Raw genomic sequence first — 24,585 nt, forward strand, 5'->3', positions numbered from 1 at the left:
GTGCATTATTGAAGGCAACAGAAAATTGCATTAGACTCGTCAGTAAAAGCAAAAAAAGGAGGAGACCAATGTGGTACTTAGCAGAAGTGGCCCAAATCATTAAAAATAAAAAGCTAGCATTTTGTAATTATAAAAAAACCCAGAGCAATGAAGATAAGGAAATCTACAAGATTAGGCAGAGAGAGGCCAAGCAAGTTATAAGAACTTCTAAAGCGCAGGCAGAAGAAAAACTAGCTCAGTCTATGAAAAAAGGGGATAAGACATTCTTCAGATATAAATGAAAAAAGGAAATTAAAACAAGGAATAACTAAATTAAAAACAAAGGACGGAAGGTATGTAGAAGAGAATAAAGGGCTAGCCGACTGCCTTAATGAATACTTCTGTTCAGTTTTTACAAAAGAAAAAGGAGAAGGACCTCCACTAGAAAGAATGACTATTAAATCGTTTGATGCATGTATCTTTACAGAGGAAGATGTTCTAAGTTTGCTGTCTAAGGTGAAGACAGATAAGTCACAGGGGCCTGATGAGATACACCCAAAATTATTAAAAGAGCTTAGTGGTGAGCTGGCAAAACCGTTAACAGATTTATTTAACCAATCATTAGTAACAGGAGTCGTCCCGGAAGATTGGAAATTGGCAAATGTCGTGCCCATTCACAAGAAAGGTAGTAGGGAGGAATCGAGCAACTATAGACCAGTGAGTCTGACATCAATAGTAGGCAAATTAATGGAAACCCTATTAAAGGATAGGATTGTGGAACATCTAAAATCCCATGGATTGCAAGATGAAAAACAACATGGGTTTACTTCAGGGAGATCATGTCAAACAAATCTTATAGATTTTTTTGACTGGGTGAATAAAATAATAGATGGTGGAGGTGCAGTAGACATCGCATATCTAGATTTTAGTAAGGCTTTTGACACTGTCCCACATAGAAGACTTATCAATAAACTGCAGTCATTGAGCATGGACTCCCATATTGTTGAGTGGATTAGGCAGTGGCTGAGTGACAGACAACAGAGGGTTGTAGTCAATGGAGAACATTCAAAACAAGGTCATGTTACCAGTGGGGTTCCACAGGGATCTGTACTGGGACCGATTTTGTTTAATATCTTCATAAGTGATATTGCAAAAGGCCTCGCTGGTAAGGTTTGTCTTTTTGCTGATGACACAAAGATATGTAACAGGGTTGATGTTCCTGGAGGGAAACGCCAAATGGAAAAGGATTTAGGAAAACTAGAAGAATGGTCAGAACTCTGGAAACTGAAATTTAATGTGGATAAGTGCAAGATAATGCACCTGGGGCGTAAAAACCCAAGGGCAGAATATAGAATATTTGACACAGTCCTGACCTCAGTATCTGAGGAAAGGGATTTAGGAGTAATTATTTCAGAAGACTTAAAGGTGGGAAGACAATGTAATAGAGCAGCACGAAATGCCAGCAGAATGCTTGGATGTATAGGGAGAGGTATAAGCAGTAGAAAGAGTGAAGTGCTTATGCCGCTGTACAGAACACTGGTGAGACCTCACTTGGAGTATTGTGCGCAGTACTGGAGGCCATATCTCCAGAAGGATATAGATACTCTAGAGAGAGTTCAGAGAAGAGCTACTAAACTAGTACATGGATTGCAGGATAAAACTTACCAGGAAAGGTTAAAGGACCTTAATATGTATAGCTTGGAAGAAAGAAGAGACAGAGGGGATATGATAGAAACTTTTAAATACATAAAGGGAATCAACTCGGTAAAGGAAGAGAGCATATTTAAAAGAAGAAAAACTACCACAAGAGGACACAGTTTTAAATTAGAGGGGCAAAGGTTTAAAAGTAATATAAGGAAGTATTACTTTACTGAGAGAGTAGTGGATGCATGGAATAGCCTTCCTGCAGAAGTGGTAGCTGCAAATACAGTGAAGGGGTTTAAGCATGCATGGGATAGGCATAAGGCCATCCTTCATATAAGATAGGGCCGGGGGCTATCCATAGTATTCAGTATATTGGGCAGACTAGATGGGCCAAATGGTTCTTATCTGCCGACACATTCTATGTTTCTATGTTTCTATCATATTGAGCAGTGTGGTTTTCTAGTCTTAGGGCTCTTTCACTCGAGCTTGTTCCTTGCGGGAATCACGCTCCGTGTGAGAGGGGGATTACGCGGTCTGGGCTACAGAAGTGCAGGGCATTATCATGATTGATACTGCTGTGTGCCTCTGCCTGACCCTTCTGTAATGGAATCATATTGACAGCTTTATGTCAGTATGATTCCTTACAGAAAGGTCACACAGCATTATCAATAATGATAATGCCCTGCGCTTCTGTAGTCCCGACCGCACGATCTCTCTCTCACACAGAGCGTGATTCCCGAAAGGGACATGCTCGTGTGAAAGAGCCCTTAGAAAACTAATACATACAGGTCCTTTTCAAAAAATTAGCATATTGTGATAAAGTTCATTATTTTCTGTAATGTACTGATAAACATTAGATATATTTTAGATTCATTACACACAACTGAAGTAGTTCAAGCCTTTCTTGTTTTAATATTGATGATTTTGGCATACAGCTCATGAAAACGCAAAATTCCTATCTCAAAAAATTAGCATATTTCATCCGACCAATAAAAGAAAAGTGTTTTTAATACAAAAAAAGTCAACCTTCAAATAATTAAGTTCAGTTATGCACTCAATACTTGGTCGGGAATCCTTTTGCAGAAATGACTGCTTCAATGCGGCGTGGCATGGAGGCAATCAGCCTGTGGCACTGCTGAGGTGTTATGGAGGCCCAGGATGCTTCGATAGCAGCCTTAAGCTCATCCAGAGTGTTGGGTCTTGCGTCTCTCAACTTTCTCTTCCCAATATCCCACAGATTCTCTATGGGGTTCAGGTCAGGAGAGTTGGCAGGCCAATTGAGCACAGTAATACCATGGTCAGTAAACCATTTACCAGTGGTTTTGGCACTGTGAGCAGGTGCCAGGTCGTGCTGAAAAATGAAATCTTCATCTCCATAAAGCTTTTCAGCAGATGGAAGCATGAAGTGCTCAAAAATCTCCTGATAGCTAGCTGCATTGACCCTGCCCTTGATAAAACACAGTGGACCAACACCAGCAGCTGACATGGCACCCCAGACCATCACTGACTGTGGGTACTTGACACTGGACTTCAGGCATTTTGGCATTTCCCTCTCCCCAGTCTTCCTCCAGTCTCTGGCACCTTGATTTCCGAATGACGAGCAACAGTCCAGTGCTGCTTCTCTGTAGCCCAGGTCAGGCGCTTCTGCCGCTGTTTCTGGTTCAAAATTGGCTTGACCTGGGGAATGCGGCACCTGTAGCCCATTTCCTGCACACGCCTGTACACGGTGGCTCTGGATGTTTCTACTCCAGACTCAGTCCACTGCTTCCGCAGGTCCCCCAAGGTCTGGAATCGGTCCTTCTCCACAATCTTCCTCAGGGTCCGGTCACCTCTTCTCGTTGTGCAGCGTTTTCTGCCACACTTTTTCCTTCCCACAGACTTCCCACTGAGGTGCCTTGATACAGCACTCTGGGAACAGCCTATTCGTTCAGAAATTTCTTTCTGTGTCTTACCCTCTTGCTTGAGGGTGTCAATGATGGCCTTCTGGACAGCAGTCAGGTCGGCAGTCGTACCCATGATTGCGGTTTTGAGTAATGAACCAGGCTGGGAGTTTTTAAAAGCCTCAGGAATCTTTTGTAGGTGTTTAGAGTTAATTAGTTGATTCAGATGATTAGGTTAATAGCTAGTTTAGAGAACCTTTTCATGATATGCTAATTTTTTGAGATAGGAATTTGGGGTTTTCATGAGCTGTATGCCAAAATCATCAATATTAAAACAAGAAAAGGCTTGAACTACTTCAGTTGTGTGTAATGAATCTAAAATATATGAAAGTCTAATGTTTATCAGTACATTACAGAAAATAATGAACTTTATCACAATATGCTATTTTTTTTTTAAAGGACCTGTATTACTAGTTTCTTCATAATATATTGTGCCTGTGAATAAACCAGTAATATGCATTAAGATTTCTAATTACAGAAAGCCTCTATTCTCAACATGGTAAGGCTATATTAACCACCTCAGCCCCCAGTGCTTAAACACCCTGAAAGACCAGGCCACTTTTTACACTTCTGACCTACACTACTTTCACCGTTTATTGCTCGGTCATGCAACTTACCACCCAAATGAATTTTACCTCCTTTTCTTCTCACTAATAGAGCTTTCATTTGGTGGTATTTCATTGCTGCTGACATTTTTACTTTTTTTGTTATTAATCGAAATTTAACGATTTTTTTGCAAAAAAATGACATTTTTCACTTTCAGTTGTAAAATTTTGCAAAAAAAACGACATCCATATAGAAATTTTGCTCTAAATTTATAGTTCTACATGTCTTTGATAAAAAAAAAATGTTTGGGTAGAAAAAAAATGGTTTGGGTAAAAGTTATAGCGTTTACAAACTATGGTACAAAAATGTGAATTTCCGCTTTTTGAAGCAGCTCTGACTTTCTGAGCACCTGTCATGTTTCCTGAGGTTCTACAATGCCCAGACAGTACAAACACCCCACAAATGACCCCATTTCTGAAAGTACACACCCTAAGGTATTCGCTGATGGGCATAGTGAGTTCATAGAACTTTTTATTTTTTGTCACAAGTTAGCGGAAAATGATGATTTTTTTTTTTTTTTTTTTTTTTCTTACAAAGTCTCATATTCCACTAACTTGTGACAAAAAATAAAAAGTTCTATGAACTCACTATGCCCATCACGAAATACCTTGGGGTCTCTTCTTTCCAAAATGGGGTCACTTGTGGGGTAGTTATACTGCCCTGGCATTCTAGGGGCCCAAATGTGTGGTAAGGAGTTTGAAATCAAATTCAGTAAAAAATGACCTGTGAAATCCGAAAGGTGCTCTTTGGAATATGGGCCCCTTTGCCCACCTAGGCTGCAAAAAAGTGTCACACATCTGGTATTGCCGTACTCAGGAGAAGTTGAGGAATGTGTTTTGGGGTGTCTTTTTACATATACCCATGCTGGGTGAGATAAATATCTTGGTCAAATGACAACTTTGTATAAAAAAATGGGAAAAGTTGTCTTTTGCCAAGATATTTCTCTCACCCAGCATGGGTATATATAAAATGACACCCCAAAACACATTCCCCACCTTCTCCTGAGTACGGAGATACCAGATGTGTGACACTTTTTTGCAGCCTAGGTGGGCAAAGGGGCCCATATTCCAAAGAGCACCTTTCGGATTTCACTCGTCATTTTTTACTGAATTTGATTTCAAACTCCTTACCACACATTTGGGCCCCTAGAATGCCAGGGCAGTATAACTACCCCACAAGTGACCCCATTTTGGAAAGAAGACACCCCAAGGTATTCCGTAAGGGGCATGGCGAGTTCCTAGAATTTTTTATTTTTTGTCACAAGTTAGTGGAAAATGATGATTTTTTTTTTTTTTTTTTTTTTTCATACAAAGTCTCATATTCCACTAACTTGTGACAAAAAATAAAAACTTCCATGAACTCACTATGCCCATCAGCGAATACCTTGGGGTCTCTTCTTTCCAAAATGGGGTCACTTGTGGGGTAGTTATACTGCCCTGGCATTCTAGGGGCCCAAATGTGTGGTAAGGAGTTTGAAATCAAATTCTGTAAAAATTGACCTGTGAAATCCGAAAGGTGCTCTTTGGAATATGGGCCCCTTTGCCCACCTAGGCTGCAAAAAAGTGTCACACATCTGGTATCTCCGTATTCAGTAGAAGTTGGGGAATGTGTTTTGGGGTGTCTTTTTACATATACCCATGCTGGGTGAGAGAAATATCTTGGTCAAATGCCAACTTTGTATAAAAAAATGGGAAAAGTTGTCTTTTGCCAAGATATTTCTCTCACCCAGCAGGGGTATATGTAAAATGACACCCCAAAACACATTCCCCACCTTCTCCTGAGTACGGAGATACCAGATGTGTGACACTTTTTTGCAGCCTAGGTGGGCAAAGGGGCCCATATTCCAAAGAGCACCTTTCGGATTTCACAGGTCATTTATTACAGAATTTGATTTCAAACTCCTTACCACACATTTGGGCCACTAGAATGCCAGGGCAGTATAACTACCCCACAAGTGACCCCATTTTGGAAAGAAGACACCCCAAGGTATTCGCTGATGGACATAGTGAGTTCATGGAAGTTTTTATTTTTTGTCACAAGTTAGTGGAATATGAGACTTTGTATAAAAAAAAAAAAAAAAAAAAAAAATCAGCATTTTCCACTAACTTGTGACAAAAAATAAAAAATTCTAGGAACTCGCCATGCCCCTCACGGAATACCTTGGGGTGTCTTCTTTCCAAAATGGGGTCACTTGTGGGGTAGTTATACTGCCCTGGCATTTTCCAGGGGCCCTAATGTGTGGTAAGTAGGTAAATGACCTGTGAAATCCTAAAGGTGCTCTTTGGAATATGGGCCCCTTTGCCCACCTAGGCTGCAAAAAAGTGTCACACATGTGGTATCGCCGTATTCAGGAGAAGTTGGGGAATGTGTTTTGGGGTGTCATTTTACATATACCCTTGCTGGGTGAGAGAAATATCTTGGCAAAAGACAACTTTTCCCATTTTTTTATACAAAGTTGGCATTTGACCAAGATATTTCTCTCACCCAGCATGGGTATATGTAAAATGACACCCCAAAACACATTCCCCAACTTCTCCTGAGTACGGCGATACCAGATGTGTGACACTTTTTTGCAGCCTAGATGCGCAAAGGTGCCCAAATTCCTTTTAGGAGGGCATTTTTAGACATTTGGATACCAGACTTCTTCTCACGCTTTGGGGCCCCTAGAATGCCAGGGCAGTATAAATACCCCACATGTGACCCCATTTTGGAAAGAAGACACCCCAAGGTATTCAATGAGGGGCATGGCGAGTTCATAGAAAAAAAAAATTTTTGGCACAAGTTAGCGGAAATTGATATTTTTAATTTTTTTCTCACAAAGTCTCCCGTTCCGCTAACTTGGGACAAAAATTTCAATCTTTCATGGACTCAATATGCCCCTCACGGAATACCTGGGGGTGTCTTCTTTCCGAAATGGGGTCACATGTGGGGTATTTATACTGCCCTGGCATTCTAGGGGCCCTAAAGCGTGAGAAGAAGTCTGGAATATAAATGTCTAAAAAATTTTACGCATTTGGATTCCGTGAGGGGTATGATGAGTTCATGTGAGATTTTATTTTTTGACACAAGTTAGTGGAATATGAGACTTTGTAAGAAAAAAAAAAAATAATTCCGCTAACTTGGGCCAAAAAAATGTCTGAATGGAGCCTTACAGAGGGGTGATCAATGACAGGGGGGTGATCAATGACAGGGGGGGTGATCAATGACAGGGGGGGTGATCAATGACAGGGGGGGTGATCAATGACAGGGGGGGTGATCAATGACAGGGGGGGTGATCAATGACAGGGGGGGTGATCAATGACAGGGGGGTGATCAATGACAGGGGGGGTGATCAATGACAGGGGGGGTGATCAATGACAGGGGGGGTGATCAATGACAGGGGGGGTGATCAATGACAGGGGGGGTGATCAATGACAGGGGGGTGATCAGGGAGTCTATATGGGGTGATCACCACAGTCATTGATCATGCCCCTGTAAGGCTTCATTCAGACGTCCGGATGCGTTTTGCGGATCCGATCCATCTATCAGTGGATCCGTAAAAATCATGCGGACGTCTGAATGGAGCTTTACAGGGGTGTAATCAATGACAGGGGGGTGATCAGGGAGTCTATATGGGGTGATCACCACAGTCATTGATCACGCCCCTGTAAGGCTTCATTCAGACGTCCGGATGCGTTTTGCGGATCGGATCCATCTATTAGTGCATCCGTAAAAATCATGCGGACATCTGAATGGAGCTTTACAGGGGGGTGATCAGGGAGTCTATATGGGGTGATCACCACAGTCATTGATCATGCCCCTGTAAGGCTTCATTCAGACGTCCGGATGCGTTTTGCGGATCGGATCCATCTATCAGTGCATCCGTAAAAATCATGCGGACATCTGAATGGAGCTTTACAGGGGGTTGATCAATGACAGGGGTGTAATCAATGACAGGGGTGATAACCACAGTCATTGATCACGCCCCTGTAAGGCTTCATTCAGACGTCCGGATGCGTTTTGCGGATCCGATCCATCTATCAGTGCATCCGTAAAAATCATGCGGACATCTGAATGGAGCTTTACAGGGGGTTGATCAATGACAGGGGTGTAATCAATGACAGGGGGGTGATCAGGGAGTCTATATGGGGTGATAACCACAGTCATTGATCACGCCCCTGTAAGGCTTCATTCAGACGTCCGGATGCGTTTTGCGGATCGGATCCATCTATCAGTGCATCCGTAAAAATCATGCGGACATCTGAATGGAGCTTTACAGGGGGGTGATCAGGGAGTCTATATGGGGTGATCACCACAGTCATTGATCATGCCCCTGTAAGGCTTCATTCAGACGTCCGGATGCGTTTTGCGGATCGGATCCATCTATCAGTGCATCCGTAAAAATCATGCGGACATCTGAATGGAGCTTTACAGGGGGGTGATCAGGGAGTCTATATGGGGTGATCACCACAGTCATTGATCATGCCCCTGTAAGGCTTCATTCAGACGTCCGGATGCGTTTTGCGGATCCGATCCATCTATCAGTGCATCCGTAAAAATCATGCGGACGTCTGAATGGAGCTTTACAGGGGGGTGATCAATGACAGGGGTGTGATCAATGACAGGGGGGTGATCAGGGAGTCTATATGGGGTGATAACCACAGTCATTGATCACGCCCCTGTAAGGCTTCATTCAGACGTCCGGATGCGTTTTGCGGATCCGATCCATCTATCAGTGGATCCGTAAAAATCATGCGGACGTCTGAATGGAGCTTTACAGGGGGGAAATCAATGACAGGGGTGTAATCAATGACAGGGGGGTGATCAGGGAGTCTATATGGGGTGATAACCACAGTCATTGATCACGCCCCTGTAAGGCTTCATTCAGACGTCCGGATGCGTTTTGCGGATCCGATCCATCTATCAGTGGATCCGTAAAAATCATGCGGACGTCTGAATGGAGCTTTACAGGGGGTTGATCAATGACAGGGGGGTAATCAATGACAGGGGGGTGATCAGGGAGTCTATATGGGGTGATCAGGTGCTAATAAGGGGTTAATAAGTGACGGGGGGGGGTGTAGTGTAGTGTAGTGGTGCTTGGTGCTACTTTACTGAGCTACCTGTGTCCTCTGGTGGTCGATCCAAACAAAGGGGACCACCAGAGGACCAGGTAGCAGGTATATTAGACGCTGTTATCAAAACAGCGTCTAATATACCTGTTAGGGGTTAAAAAAATCACATCTCCAGCCTGCCAGCGAACGATCGCCGCTGGCAGGCTGGAGATCAACTCTCTTACCTTCCGTTCCTGTGAGCGCGCGCGCCTGTGTGCGCGCGTTCACAGGAAATCTCGCGTCTCGCGAGATGACGCACGGATGCGTCCAGGAGGAATGAATCAACCACCTTCCGGACGCATCCGTGCGTTAGGCGGTCGGGAGGTGGTTAAGTAGTATATATAAAATGTACATGCTATGACACAGCTCTGCCCTAAGCATGATAATGCCAATGCCTGTCAAAAAAGGGGAGAGGGAATGTGCAGGGGTGTTACCAAAGCAGTTCTCCGACGATTCAGGAAAGCCCCCTGGGTGCTCCAACATACTCATTTACATATGAATGAAACACAGATATTTCTGCAGCTGTTTAACATACAGGAAAAAGAAAGGTACCGATTAAAGAGCATGATCAACCCTACTAGGCGGTATGTAAAACGGTTGTTCATTCTGACAGAGTACGGTTGTTTCGATATCAAAATTTTGATTCGGTTTCGATACCATAAAAAAGTATTGCAATACTCGATAACATTCGATACCACGCAAAAAAAATAAAAACACCCAAAAAAGCCACGTGCATTCCGCATTTTATGGAACGTCCGGCCCATAATCGAACAGGACTGTCCTATTTTTTGGGTGGACAAGGTGACAAAAAAAAAAAAGGTGAATCGCGCGTTTTTTCTTTTTTTTCTTTTACGGCGTTCACCACATAGGAGATTTTTTTTATATTTTAATAGTTTGGATTTTTCGGACGTGGCGATATGTAATATGTTTATTTATTGTTTATATATTTTATATGTAAAATTGGGAAAGGGGGTGATTTATGCTTAATATTTTGGTGTGGTTTTTTTTTTTAAACTTTTTTTTAAAACTTTTTATTTAATAACTATTTCCCCCCTTGCGGGTAGATCCTGGGATCTTTTAATTCCTTGTCCTATTCACCCTGATAGAGCTCTATTAGGGTGAATAGGACTTCACACACTCCCTGCTGCTCTGGGCTTTGTGCACACAGCAGCAGGGATGTTACCATGGCAGCCTTCAGTAGCGTCCTGGCTGCCATGGTAATCGATTGGAGCCCCAGGATTACACTGCTGGGGCTCCGATCAGAAGTTGCCACTGCCGCCAATGAGAGAAGGTAAGCGGACTCTGTGGCCACTGCCACCAATGATTTTAATAATGGGGGGTGGGGGGCGCACTGCCCCACCAATGACTTAATACTGGAGGGAGGGGAGGGCGCACTGTGCCACCAATGATTTTAATACTGGGGAGTCTATAACTGGCAATTATTAGACTGTCCATTGTGTTCTGTGATGGCTATATAGCCATCATTGAACACTTCAGTTACAATAAAACAAACAATACAGTGCTGCCACCTAGTGGCCTCTATTGGTATATTTTAGTAATAGCTACTGAAGCCTGCTTCAGGCTTCCGGCTATTACACTAATGTAACAGGTCCCCCGATCTCAGCTGGGGAACGCTGTTACGGGAATAGGAGCGCATGGCTCCTGCTTCCGGTCCACTCAAATGCCATAGTTAGAGTTAAGCGAAACTGCCTTTTGGCAGGATCCGGTGTTTAATTGAATTACATAATGGATTCCCTTCTCAGAGAATCCATCACGTAATTCAATGTCAGCTTGCTGCATAATACAAGAGTATGGCCAGCTCTGAGGGTTCCGTTCTGCTGGTCATAGACTTGTATTATGACGGCATGCAAAACGGAATGCCTCTAAAGGCATGCTGGCATTGAATTATGTTATGGATTCCGTGAGAACAGAATCCATTACGTAATTCACTTAAACCCCGTACCCGAACTTGCCAAAAGGCAGGTTCGCTCAACTCTAGCCATGGTCACATTTGACCATGGCATCTGAGGGGTTAAAGATAAGCGATCAGCCTTATGGCCGATCACATACATCCGCTGCGGGTCTCTGCCGTTTAAAACAGCAGAAACCCGGTGGCTATGGTGACCGTGCGAGTGGGCACCATCTGTAAAGTGCCAACTTCTGCCGTACATGTACAGGTCGCGTTGCGAAAGTATTAATACACAATAAGATCATTTTTGAAAACAAAATCATGTTTTTGTGTCGATTGTCTTGTGTAATGGCACCTTTTTTGCAGGATGAGGTGATGTTTTCATTGGTACCCTTTTGGGGTACATACTACTTTTTGATCGTTTGATATTACATTTTTTGGGAGATTAGGCGACAAAAAAATAGCTGTTTTGGCATAATTATTATCATAAATTATTTTTATTTTTTTTTACAGCGGGCACATAATTGCTGGGACCAGAACAGAAAGCAACATCGCGCTTCCTATTTGTATTACACAGAGCTCCTTCAGCAATGTCCATACAGTGATCTAGAAGGCAGTGACTCTGTGGACCCATCCCTGCCTTCTTTATAGGGTGCCCTACTGTGACTGGCCCCTCGCTCAGCAGAGACCGGACGTTCCCAACTCGGACTTTTATAGTCTATGGGCGGTCAGGAACTAGTTAACTTGTGCAACAAACCCATGTGAAGGACAGTATCAAGTGAGTGAACCTTTTGGATTCACCTGGATTTTTCCAATTGCGGTCTAGAACGTGTGATTAAAGTCACAACTGTCAGCAAGTGCAATCTGACTAAACTAACAATAAACAAACAGTTGTTCCATTCGTGTATTTAATGTGTTAATGTGTTAAAGTTAATGACTTCTCCAACAGCTAATGGGCAAAAGGTGTTTCAAATAAAAAGATTAGATTGAAAGTGTGGATTTCAATGTACTTTACCCTTTAAATAAGAGCACAAGGTGTAATCCTGAAAGAGAAGACTCTACAAAACATAAAACGTCTGCCCACTAGTAGAAAAACTGCGAATAGGAAAGGTCTGACCTTAACCCTAGCGGGCTGTGCCCACAAGGCAGCCCAGAAATACTGATCACCGGAAACACATTTAGGGTCCATTCACACGTCCGTTTTTTCTTTCCTGATCTGTTCCGTTTTTTGCTGAACAGATCTGGACCAGCTCTGGACCCATTCAATTTTAATGGGTCCTGAAAAAAATCAGACATTGAGCTGTCCGTTTTTTTCCAGGACCCATTGAAAATGAATGGGTCCAGATCTGTTCAGCAAAAAATGGAACAGATCAGGAAAGAAAAAACGGACGTGTGAATGGACCCTTACTGGGAGGAATGGGCCACAATTTCACCGCAATGTTGAGCAAAGCTTATTTGCAGCTGCAGGAAACATTTTGTGGAAATACTTAATGTTAAAAAAGTGATCTACAGGTTTTTAAATTCATCTGTTTTTAAGTTTACTTAGACAGTGTTTCTCTATAACTGTGATAACAATTAGCAACCAACGCATAAATCCAGGTAATTCCAAAGAGTTAACTTCCTTTTTTTTTTTTTTTGGGCAACTGTCAGGAGGCTTGAGCAACCATCTGTCACCCAGGCACCATCCCTTTGTAAAGTAAAATAAAGTGCAGAGCATAAATGATGTAACACAACATAGACACTGCGCAAAAAGCAGAGCATCAACAATGCCACATACACATCGCACAACAAATAAACATAAACAAGAGCATTGCTTTGGGGCACGCTCTGAAGGGAAATGTATCACCAAAAATGTTATCACCAGATAGTAACACATCTCCTTTTTTCTAATCTGTTTTTATTTTCTGATTGTAGCTTTTTTGAATTCTATTTCCTGAACATGATTATGGGGCGGCCATCTTGCCTGAGCTGTTCTTAAAGTGTAACCGTCATGTTTTCATAACAAAAATCTATTTTAGCATATGTTACTGCCGCTGAAGCATTATGCATGCAGCAATCTGCCTTCCCTCACTTCACATACACACTTGCTTTAGCCAGCAGTTTCCTGCCAGCCAATCAGAATAGATTACGGAGAGACACGCCTCCTCACTCTGAAGCCTAATGCAGGCATGCAGTGTGGAGGACCGCCCCTCCGTCTTCTGTTTACAATGAGCCAGGGACAAGCCATAGCAATGGTCTTTTAAGGGAACATTAATGAAAGCTGATATTATAAGGTAATTACAGATCTTTTGACAATCATTGACAGACTAACTCAGGTATACATGCCTAGCTCTAATAAACTAGCAAATAAAAAAAATATGACCGTTACACTTTAACAGCATTTTCAAAAAATAAAGTGTTTACGGCAGCCCCATGGTCCATAGACACAATGGTCATTGACTTCGATAGGCCTGTGACCTGTGCAGAGCTCATTGTACAAGGAAAGAATAGATAGGCTCTGACCAGTGGCGTAGGGATCGCCATAGCAACCATAGCAGTGGCTATGGGGCCCTACGCCACTGGGGGCCCGTCCGGACCACATTCAGTTTTTATTAGTTTTATTTTTTTATTAACACACTACAACACAGGCAGCCAGGCAGTGGCCTAACTACCGGGGAAGCAGCTGCTTCGGGGCCTGGCGCCCCGGCAGAGTGTGTGAGTTTATTTTCAAGTTAGTTAAATATCGATTCTTGTCTTAATGTTCAGGGCCCCTTCACAGCAGCAGCAACTGACCAGGCTAATGTGATCTAATCTTACTGTCTCCTCCTAAAGTCTCCTGATGTGTCTGGGATTCGAACCCACAACCTCCAATGTATCAGTGTATCAGAGGCAAAGCATTTACCCTCACAGCCATAAAGGCTGCATTGAAACTGACTGAAAAAATATGAGACTTCTACTGTTATAGTTGGCTAAGTGTACATCTATACACATGACAGCTGCCCCAACACACCCAGCACTGCTATATCTCTATATGACAGCTGTCCCAGCACACTCAGCTCTGCTATATCTCTATATATGAGCAGCTGTCATGTGTATAGATGTACACTTAGCCAGCTATAACAGTAGAAGTCTCATATTTTTTCAGTCAGTAGCAAGGCAGCTCTTATGGTCTTGTGGTTAGATGCTTTGCCTCTGATACAGAAGGTCGTGGGTTCGAATCCCAGCAGAAACATTTCTGAAATACAAGCACTGACTCCATATATGGACATACAGGGCGGGACACAATACAGGGCGGGACACAGGAAGAGGCTGCATCGCTGACATGGAGGTAAGTAGAAGTGTTTATTTTATTTTTTTAATACCAGACTGTTACTGCCATGGGGGGAGCGGGGGGCACTTGATACTAGCACATGGGGGGAGGGGGGTTGGCACCTGATACTGGCACATGGGGGGGGGGAGAGAGGCACCTGATACTGGCACATGGGGGGGGGAGGGGTTGGCACCTGATACTGACACCTGGGGGGGGGGAGGGGGGGTTGGCACCTGATACTGGCACCTGGGGGGGGGGGGGGTTGGCACTTGATACTGGCACATGGGGGGGGGTTGGCACTATGATACTGGCACATGGGGGGGAGAGAGGCACTTGATACTGGTACTTTTTTGGGGGGGGAGATGGCACTATGATACTGGGACATGGGGGGGAAGAGAGAGGCACTTGATAATGGCACATGGGGGGGTTTGGCACCTGATACTGGCACATGGGGGGGGGAAGAGAGAGGCACCTGATACTGGCACATGGGGGGGGAGAGGGGTTGGCACCTGATACTGACACCTGGGGGGGGAGGGGTGGTTGGCACCTGATACTGGCACCTGGGGGGGAGGGGGGGTTGGCACTTGATACTGGCACATGGGGGGGAGATGGCACTATGATACTGGGACATGGGGGAGAGGAGAGAGGCACTTGATACTGGCATGTGGGGGGGTTGGCACTATGATACTGGCACATGGGGGGGAGAGAAGCACTTGATACTGGTACTTTTTTTTGGGGGGGGGAGATGGCACTATGATACTGGGACATGGGGGGGGAAGAGAGAGGCACTTGATAATGGCACATGGGGGGGTTTGGCACTATGATACTGGGGGGTGGGAAGGAGAGAGGCACTTGATACTGGCACATTGGGGGGGGGAGATGGCACTATGATACTGGGACATGTGGGGGGGAGGAGAGAGGCACTTGATACTGGCACATGATGGGGGGCATCTATTGGGACACTTACTGGCACATTATTGGGGGGCATTATGGGGGACACTAGGCCAGCAGCCTATCAGAGGCCGGACACTGAGGGGCATCTACTGGGGCACTATATATGGGGCATTTTATACTGGTACATTATGGGGGGCACTAGCAGGAAGGGGGGAGAGGAGCACTATGGGGGAATTTACTGGGGGCACTATATAGGGGTATTTTATACTGGGACATTATGGGGGCACTATGGGGACATTAGCTCAACTGGGGACATTACAAGGGGGTATTTTTGCACTGTCACATTATAAGGAGAATTATTACTACTGGGGGGGGGGCATTATAGTGGGCTTTATTACTCCCCCATGGTATGACCGCTTAGTAGCAGCACCAGCCTCTCCCTGCTCTGCTATCCCTCTGCCCCTTCTCCAAATCCTTATTATGAAATCTTTCTTATTAGGATAAAGCACAACATCAGCTCCGCCGAGCCCCCGGCCAAGTGTTGAAGTGGTGTCCGAGATCCCCAAGGGTCAAGTAACTAAGTTTTCATATGAAATATGTTTATGTTATACACATATAGCATCCACTGTGCCCCACAATATACAGTATACCGCTACACTGTGCCCCACAATATACAGTATACCGGTACACTGTGCCCCACAATATACAGTATACCGCTACACTGTGCCAAAGGAGTGGGGTTTACACAGGAGGAGGGAGGTGCGAAGCGCGCTGGGGGGGGCCCTTACAAATATTTGCTGTGGGGCCCAGTCACTTCTAGTTATGCCCCTGGCTCTGACAATCACCTACTGTGAATGGTGGATCTTGTCTTATCTGTACACAGAGGTGATATCATTACAGGCAGGATTAGAATGAGTTAACTGCAATAAAGTGATCTGTATGAACCAAGAAGTGGTGCCAATTATTAAACATGACCAGTGTGAAAACTGCAGGATTTTTTTGTTTTAGTTTAAATATAAAAAGTTACATGGGAAATTAAAAATATCATCATCAAACATTCTTTAAACATATGTTAAACATAAAAAAGTGATTTAAACAGCAGGTCGTTTTCTGATGACACATTCCCTTGTATAAGTATTAGCTGCCCCAATGTTTTGGCATCTGTCATAGTCACCCTATTCTTTCTGTTACAGTTCCAGGTTTGCTGAAGAAAATAATTGTAGTACTATGTTAATATTTTCTAAACAGCTTCTAGACAACAAAGCCCTCTACAAACAGTGCCACATGAATATATGAGGTCCGTGTCTTGAATGTCATTTGTCTAGTACAGAATATAAATAACGTTATGTCAAATCTTTTATAGTGTCTATATTACTTGTGCAATTAGCCTTCTCACCACTAGAGGGAGACATAGCACAACATACCATTTGGTGGGTAGAGGACAGCAAACTCTTCCAGGCCAAGCTTCCCTGTTAATGAAGGAAGACATATTCAGAATATTATACATATTCACAGCAGATGCTTGAATAGCAGAAGAACAATCGTGGCTACTAACCTTGCAACTAATGTGTGCTAATCAAGAAAACCGTGTCACAGTTGTATATGCCATTCCAGGACGAAGTAATTGTTTTCAGCAAATATAATATACTGTTTTGTGGATGCAGTTTTGACAGGTTACTCATGCCAAGCTTTTTGCCCTGTCAAAGCAACAGACCCTTTGGTGGAATCAGACGTACCCCACTCTACCTAAGTCAAGAGTGTCCGCTGGACGTCAGTTATGTCCGACGTATGATGGATCTGGCAAGTGTTGTGGCTTCAATTACCAAGGAAGACAGAACACAATGGGGAAAATAACACTTCCACATTCCGATTAAGCACCGCTTAAAGGGCTTCTCTCACTTCAGCAAATGGCATTTATCATCATCATGTAGAGAAAGTTAATACAAGGCACTTACTAATGTATCGTTATTTTCCATATTGCCTCCTTTGCTGGCTTGATGCATTTTTCCATCACATCAGACACTGCTTGCTTCTATGGTTACGACCACCCTGCAATCCAGCATTGGTGGTCGTGCTTACACACTATAGAAAAAAACACCAGCCTATGTGCACTCCTATGGTCCCAGCCAGCAGAGAAGCCGGCACTTTTGATTATAGTGTGCAAGCACGGCCACCGTTGATGGATTTCAGGGTGGTCGTAAACCATGGAAACAAGCAGTGTATAATGTGATAGAAAAATAAATCAAGCCAGCAAAGGAGACGATCTGGACAATCACAATACATTAGTAAGTGCCTGGTATTAACTTTCTCTACATGATAAATGCCACTTGCTGAAGCCGGACAACCCCTTTAAGGATGCAACATCTTCTGCATCTTTAGAATCAACCTGCAAAAGAAAAACTTCTAACAATTCAAACAGTTGTCCCCCACGCTGCTGTTTTAGGGAACAGATGCAACTAACTTCATGGTAAAAAAAAAAAACTATAGTCTGAATAATGAACTACATTAAGAATTTGATATATTACTCCTTATAGCATTCGCTGGCATAAAATATGTCAGTGTAATTAGATGAGTGAGGAAGAACATTCCCGCTATTTATGGTTGGATGGTTCATTAACCCCTTCGGAACACATGCATTTTTCACCTTCCTGACAGAGCCTATTTTCACTTTATGCGGTAATAACTTTGGAACGTTTTTACTTATCCAAGCCAATCTGAGACGGTTTTCTCGTGACACATTGTACTTTATGGTAAAGGTGAATTTGAGTCAATATATGTATGTTTTACCTTTATTTATAGAAAAAATCCAAAATGAAAAATTTGCTATTTTCTAAATGTATATTTCTCTGCTTTTAAGACGGATAGTGATACCTCACAAAATAGTTATTACTTGCTTAGAATTTTAGAAGCAATTTTTTACATTTTTAAGGATATTTAAGGACAATTCATTTTTGAAGTCACATTGTGGGGCTTACATAGTAGAAACCACCCATAAATGACCCCCATTTTACAATCTACACCCCTCAAGTTATTCAAAACTGATTTTTACAAACGTTGTTAACCCTTTACATGTTTCACAAGAATTAAAAGAAAATGGAAGCAAAATTTCCTTTTTTTTTGCAGATTTTACGTTTGAATCCATTTTTCTCTGTAAGGCAGCAATGGTTAACCGCAAAACAAATGTCAATATTTTTTACCCCGATTTTGCAATTTACAGAAACTCCCCATATGTGGTCGTTAATTGCTGTTTGGGCACACAGCAGGGATCAGAAGAGAAGGAGCAGCATATGGTTTTTGGAGGGCAGCTTTTGGTGGAATGGTTTACAGGTGCCATGTTGCTATTGATCAGCCTCTGGAGACCAGTACAGCCATTTTCTGACAACCATAAATTTTAGTTTTCACTTAACAGAGTTTTATCATTGGATCTATTTTGGGTTACATACGACTTTTTGATCGCTTTTAGCTATGTTATTTTTGGTAAACAGGATAAAGAAAAAGAAACAACTATGCGAGAAAAATGACACTATCTTTATTCTGCTTGTCAGTACAATTTTATATATTTTTTTACGTTTTACCACTTTTACACAAAGCATTAAAAAATTTTTTGTTTAGTGCTCTCATTAAGAGAAACAAAATAAGAGTATTGTAGGTTTGATACCTTTTAATGGCTAACAAAAATAGAAGTAATGAAGTTACATAGCGAGCTTTCGAGACATCACCAGTCCCTTCCTCAGACATATTACAAGAATATATGAAGAAACAGCACTATATATACACAATAAGAACAGAGACATGGGGGAATGAATGGACATTTAAAAAATAGCAGAACAACATATCAAAGATCTTGAGATCTCAAGATCTTTGATATGTTGTTCTGTTATTTTTCAAATGTCCATTCATTCCCCCATGTCTCTGTTCTTATTGTGTATATATAGTGCTGTTTCTTCATATATTCTTGTAATATGTCTGAGGAAGGGACTGGTGATGTCTCGAAAGCTCGCTATGTAACATCATTACTTCTATTTTTGTTAGCCATTAAAAGGTATCAAACCTACAATACTCTTATTTTGTTTCTCTTAATGAGAGCACTAAACTAGTTTTCTATTGGCTAACCCAGTACCAGACTTTCCTTTTTCTTTAAAAAAATAATTATGTTGCTATTTTCTGAGAGCCATATTTTTCAGATTTTTCTGCCAATCGTCTTGTGTGGGGGCTCATTTTTTGTGGGATGAGTTGACCTTTTCATTGGTACCATTTTGGGGTACACTTTTTGATCGCTCACTATTACACTTTTTGTAAGGCAAGGTGACAAAAAAAAACTTGACACTTTTTAAAATTTTATTTTACAGCATTCACCTGATGGGTAGACCATTAGATATTTTTATAGAACAGGTCATTACGGACACATCGATCCCAAATAGGTCTATTTTTTGTTTGCAATCTTACACAATAAAAGTATTTTAAATTTGTTTTGTTTTATATATGGCTTGATTAGGGCAAAGGGCTTTTTTTTTTTTACTTAGTTAAAAAAAAAAAAAATTGTAACTTTTTTTTTTTTGTTCTCCTGTGGGACATTACCTTTTGGCAGTCTGATCCCTTTACAATGCATTACAATACATTGTGTATTGTAATGCACCGCCTGTCAGTGTAATACACTGACAGAGTGCCATGTGTAGGAGGCAAGGCCCGATGCCTGTGGAAGCCCTGCGCTGTGGTGACCCGATGGGTTCAGAGAGTGTGCCCCCTCCCTTCGCAAACCCCGTGCATGCCGCGGTCAACGTTGACTACGGCATACAAATTGTTAATGCGCCGGCATCATTTTCTGCACCTGCCCGATCAGTACAATGTAGATGTATAGGGGCTGTCAGGAAGGGGTTAATACATGGGCTGATTGAGTGTTTTTCCTACCTTTTATTGTTTTGCTACCTTATGGACACCTGATTTTTTTTATTGTTCATTTGCTTTCTAAATACAAAATTAAGCAACTTTACAAAAAAAACTGTCTCCATTGCATATGTCCTACAATTTTGCTTCTGCCGAGTGTGTGCAAGTCATTTACCTCACTGCTGATGCTGCTGAATCTGACATAAATCTGTCCGAAGACTGATAGCTCTGTCAGGGGGAAAGCATCCAATCAGGGCAGACCACACAGGCTGTAGATGGAGAGGAAAACACATGCAGTACAAGGCAGTTTTCCAACATATGGATTAAGGCTCACGGGAGATCTAATAACAAAATGTATGTACAGTGAGGAACAAAAGTCTTTGAACACCCTGTGATTTTGCAAGTTCTACCACTTAGAAATCAAGGAGGGGACTGAAATCCACATTGTAGGTGCATTCCCACTCTGAGAGACCGAATAAAAAAATAAATAAATCAGGAAATCACACTGTATGATTTTTAAAGAATGTATTTGTCTTGCACTGCTGAAAATAAGTATTTGAACACCTGAGAAACTGCAAGAATTCTGGCTCTCAAAGACCTGTTACTGTGCCTTTAAATAGTCCACCTCTACTCCACTCATTAATCTAACTTAGTAGCATCTGTCTGAGCTCTTTAAAGACACCTGTCCACCCCACAGTCAGTCAGACGCCAACTACTACCACGGGCAAGACCAAAGAGCTGTCAAAGGACACCAGAGACAAAATTGTGGACCTCCACAAGGCTGGAAAGGGCTACGGGGCAATTGCCAAGCAGCTGTCACTACCAGAGCTTTGGGACGTTCTCACAGCTCTGTTTCTCCACCCCTGTGATGATGTCACTACTAGAGCTGGGAGGAGTTTTCTGTTTCCTTCTTCCCAGCTGCGTTTGATTTCCCTGCCTTTATATTCCCCCTCCTCCTATTGTAGGTGTGGATTATATTTCTCATTTGGGTTGTAGCTCTTGCTTGAGTATCTTCCCTTGCATGCTATCCTTTCACTGGACCTGTGTTCTGCTGCAGCAAGTACTCCGGATATTGCCAGCCTGTCTTTGGATCCGTCTTCACTGCGGCTGCAGCCCCTTCAGCTAAGTGTGCAGACATTGTTTTGTATCTGTGTGTTTTCTGACTGGATCCGAGGCGACCACGGTTCCCTCCATATACTGAGCAGGGCACCGGTGGCCGTGCCCCTTCCACTATTGTAGGGGTTACAGTGGTCATCAGTCTTAGGTACGCGGGCATGCCTCCTTCCACCATTTGGATCCGGGCATGGGCTTAGCAGACTAGGGAGAGCTTTCGAGGGTCTGACAGGGGTAACCCTTTATCCTCCCTAGTTTGGGTCCGGTCAGTAGCTCTATTTTCTGTGCATGCTCTTGTTGCTCACATACAGCTGTGACATTATAATCCACCAAAACCGTCTTTTTTGACATGGATCCGCTTTCTGGCCTGGTTGACCGCATGCAGGGTCTTTCTTTGGAGGTAGCGGATCTCCGTCAATCTATGACTCAGCTTCAAGCATTGGGCTCTGCTCCGGCCCATGGAGTCTGTTGCGAGCCAAAACTCTCACTTCCGGAAACGTTCTCCGGGGGCAGTGAGAGTTTTGTTCGCTTCAGAGAGGCATGCAAACTCCATTTTTGCTTGTGTCCACATTCCTCTGGTAATCAGGAGCAGAGGGTGAGGATTGTCATCTCCCTGCTCAGGGGAAATGCTCAGACTTGGGCTTTTTCGCTGCCATCAGGGGATCCCTCCCTTCGATCCGTGGAAGGATTTTTTGTGGCCCTGGGGCAGATATATGATGACCCGGATCGTGTTGCTCTGGCCGAATCTAACTTACGTTTTTTATGCCAGAGCAAACTGTCTGCGGAGCTTTATTGTTCTGAATTTCGGAGATGGGCAGCTGATTCAGGTTGGAATGATGCTGCACTCCGGAGTCAGTTCTGTCATGGTCTCTCAGAGAGATTGAAAGATGCGTTTGCTTTCCATGAGAGACCAACGTCCTTAGAGTCTGCCATGTCATTGGCGGTACACCTTGACAGGCGTCTAAGAGAAAGAAACGAGACCTCTCTGTCCAGCCATTGTCAGTCTAGGGGCAGTGGTGCGGACTCATTCAGTGTGCAGGGGCCTCATCCTGTCTCGCTCCCCTCTGAGGAGGAGCCCATGCAGCTAGGTCGACTTGCCCCTGATAAAAGAGGATTTAGTCCTCAGAGTATGGTGTGTTTTTGTTGTGGGGGCATAGGTCATTTGGCAAATGTTTGTCCGTCTAGGAGATTCTTGAACTGTACTAAGAGCGATAATAAGAGAAAAACCTCAAAAGGTAAATCATCAAACTCTGCTTCATCTGCTATTTTGGGCAAAGTTGATGTAGGAATTGATGCTTTTCCTCTGACCTGCAGTTCCCGTTTTCTCCTGTCTGCCAGGGTGGCGCTAGAGAGCAAAGTCATTTCTTGTGAGATTTTTGTTGATAGTGGAGCGGCCGTCAATCTTATTGACACTCAATTTGTAGCCATGCATGGTTTTCAGGTTTGCACATTAGAAAAGGATATACCTGTTTTTGCTATTGACTCTGCTCCACTCTCACAGAGATCTCTGAAGGGCATTGTTCACAATATCCGGTTAGCTGTAGGTGACACTCATGTGGAGGATATATCTTGTTTTGTCCTTAACGGATTGCCTTCTCCTCTAGTTTTGGGGTTACCCTGGCTCACTAGACATAACCCCACTATTGATTGGCAAGGAAGGCAAATAAATGAGTGGAGTGACTTTTGTAGGGAGAATTGTCTTACAGCGACTTTTGCAGAGGTGTCTACTAAAACTGTGCCATCATTTCTCTCTGATTTCTCGGACGTGTTTTCCGAGAGCGGTGTTCAGGAGCTACCTCCTCACCGGGAGTTTGACTGTCCCATTAACCTCATTCCCGGCGCCAAGCTGCCAAAAGCTCGCCTCTACAATCTCTCACAACCGGAAAGAATCGCAATGCAAACCTATATCTTCGAGAGTCTCGATAAGGGGCATATTCGTCCCTCAAAAATCACCTGTTGCCGCTGGTTTTTTTTTTGTTAAAAAAAAAGATGGCTCTCTGAGACCTTGCCTAGATTTTAGGGAGCTGAACCGTATCACGATTCGCGATCCCTATCCCCTTCCTCTGATCCCGGACCTCTTCAACCAAATTGTTGGGGCCAAGGTTTTTTCCGAATTGGATTTGAGAGGCGCGTACAACCTGGTCAGGGTCAGAGAGGGGGATGAATGGAAAACGGCCTTTAATACCCCTAACGGGCATTTCGAGAATCTCGTTATGCCTTTCGGCCTGATGAATGCTCCGGCCGTCTTTCAGCATTTTGTTAACAGTATTTTCTACCATTTAATGGGGAAATTTGTATTGGTGTATCTTGATGATATTTTGATTTTTTCCCCTGATGTTCAGACCCATCAGGATCATCTTTTTCAGGTTCTGCAGATTCTGCGGGAAAATAAATTGTACGCCAAGCTGGAGAAATGTGTTTTTAGGGTATCGGAGATTCAATTTCTGGGTTTTCTCCTCTCTGCTTCTGGTTTTCGCATGGATCCGGAGAAGGTCCATGCTGTACTTGAGTGGGAGCTTCCTGAGAATCAGAAGGCATTGATGCGCTTTCTGGGTTTTGCAAACTATTACAGAAAGTTCATTTTGAATTATTCCTCTGTTGTCAAACCCCTCACTGACATGACAAAAAAGGGGGCAGATTTTTCCTCTTGGTCGGAGGAGGCGCTTGCAGCTTTTTCTAAGATTAAAGAGAGTTTTGCATCTGCTCCCGTTTTGGTGCATCCCGATGTTTCCTTACCTTTTATTGTTGAGGTGGATGCTTCCGAGGTGGGTGTGGGTGCGGTTTTGTCCCAGGGCCCTTCTCCTGCCAAATGGCGACCCTGTGCCTTTTTCTCTAAAAAACTCTCCCCGGCAGAGAAAAACTATGATGTGGGAGATAGGGAGTTGTTGGCCATCAAGTTGGCTTTCGAGGAATGGCGCCATTGGTTGGAGGGGGCCAGGCACCCTATCACCGTTTTTACTGACCATAAGAATCTGGCATACTTGGAGTCGGCCAGGCGTATGAATCCGAGACAGGCCAGATGGTCTCTGTTCTTCTCCAGATTCAATTTTGTCGTCACATTCCGCCCTGGGATCAAAAATGTGAAGGCTGATGCTCTCTTTCGCTGTTTTCCGGGAGGAGGAAACTCCGAGGACCCGGGTCCCATTTTGGCGGAGGGGGTAGTTGTTTCTGCTCTATATTCGGATTTGGAGCCCGAGGTCCAGGCTGCCCAGACTGAGGCACCTGCCCGTTGTCCTT

At 43.4% G+C, this 24,585-nt stretch overlaps 1 protein-coding gene across 1 annotated transcript in view; it reads right to left on the reverse strand.

Moving 5' to 3' along the window:
- The window catches only part of TBC1D19 (TBC1 domain family member 19), a 197,616-nt gene that overhangs the window by 30,347 nt on the left and 142,684 nt on the right, over positions 1-24,585 (reverse strand). Inside the window, exon 15 of the mRNA XM_040419011.1 lies at positions 16,776-16,820. Coding sequence (XP_040274945.1) covers positions 16,776-16,820 — 45 coding nt within the window. The remainder of the gene's footprint in view (positions 1-16,775; positions 16,821-24,585) is intronic.

This window comes from Bufo bufo, chromosome 2 (genome assembly GCF_905171765.1).
Source record: "Bufo bufo chromosome 2, aBufBuf1.1, whole genome shotgun sequence".
In the NCBI taxonomy this organism is placed as follows: Eukaryota; Metazoa; Chordata; class Amphibia; order Anura; family Bufonidae; genus Bufo; species Bufo bufo.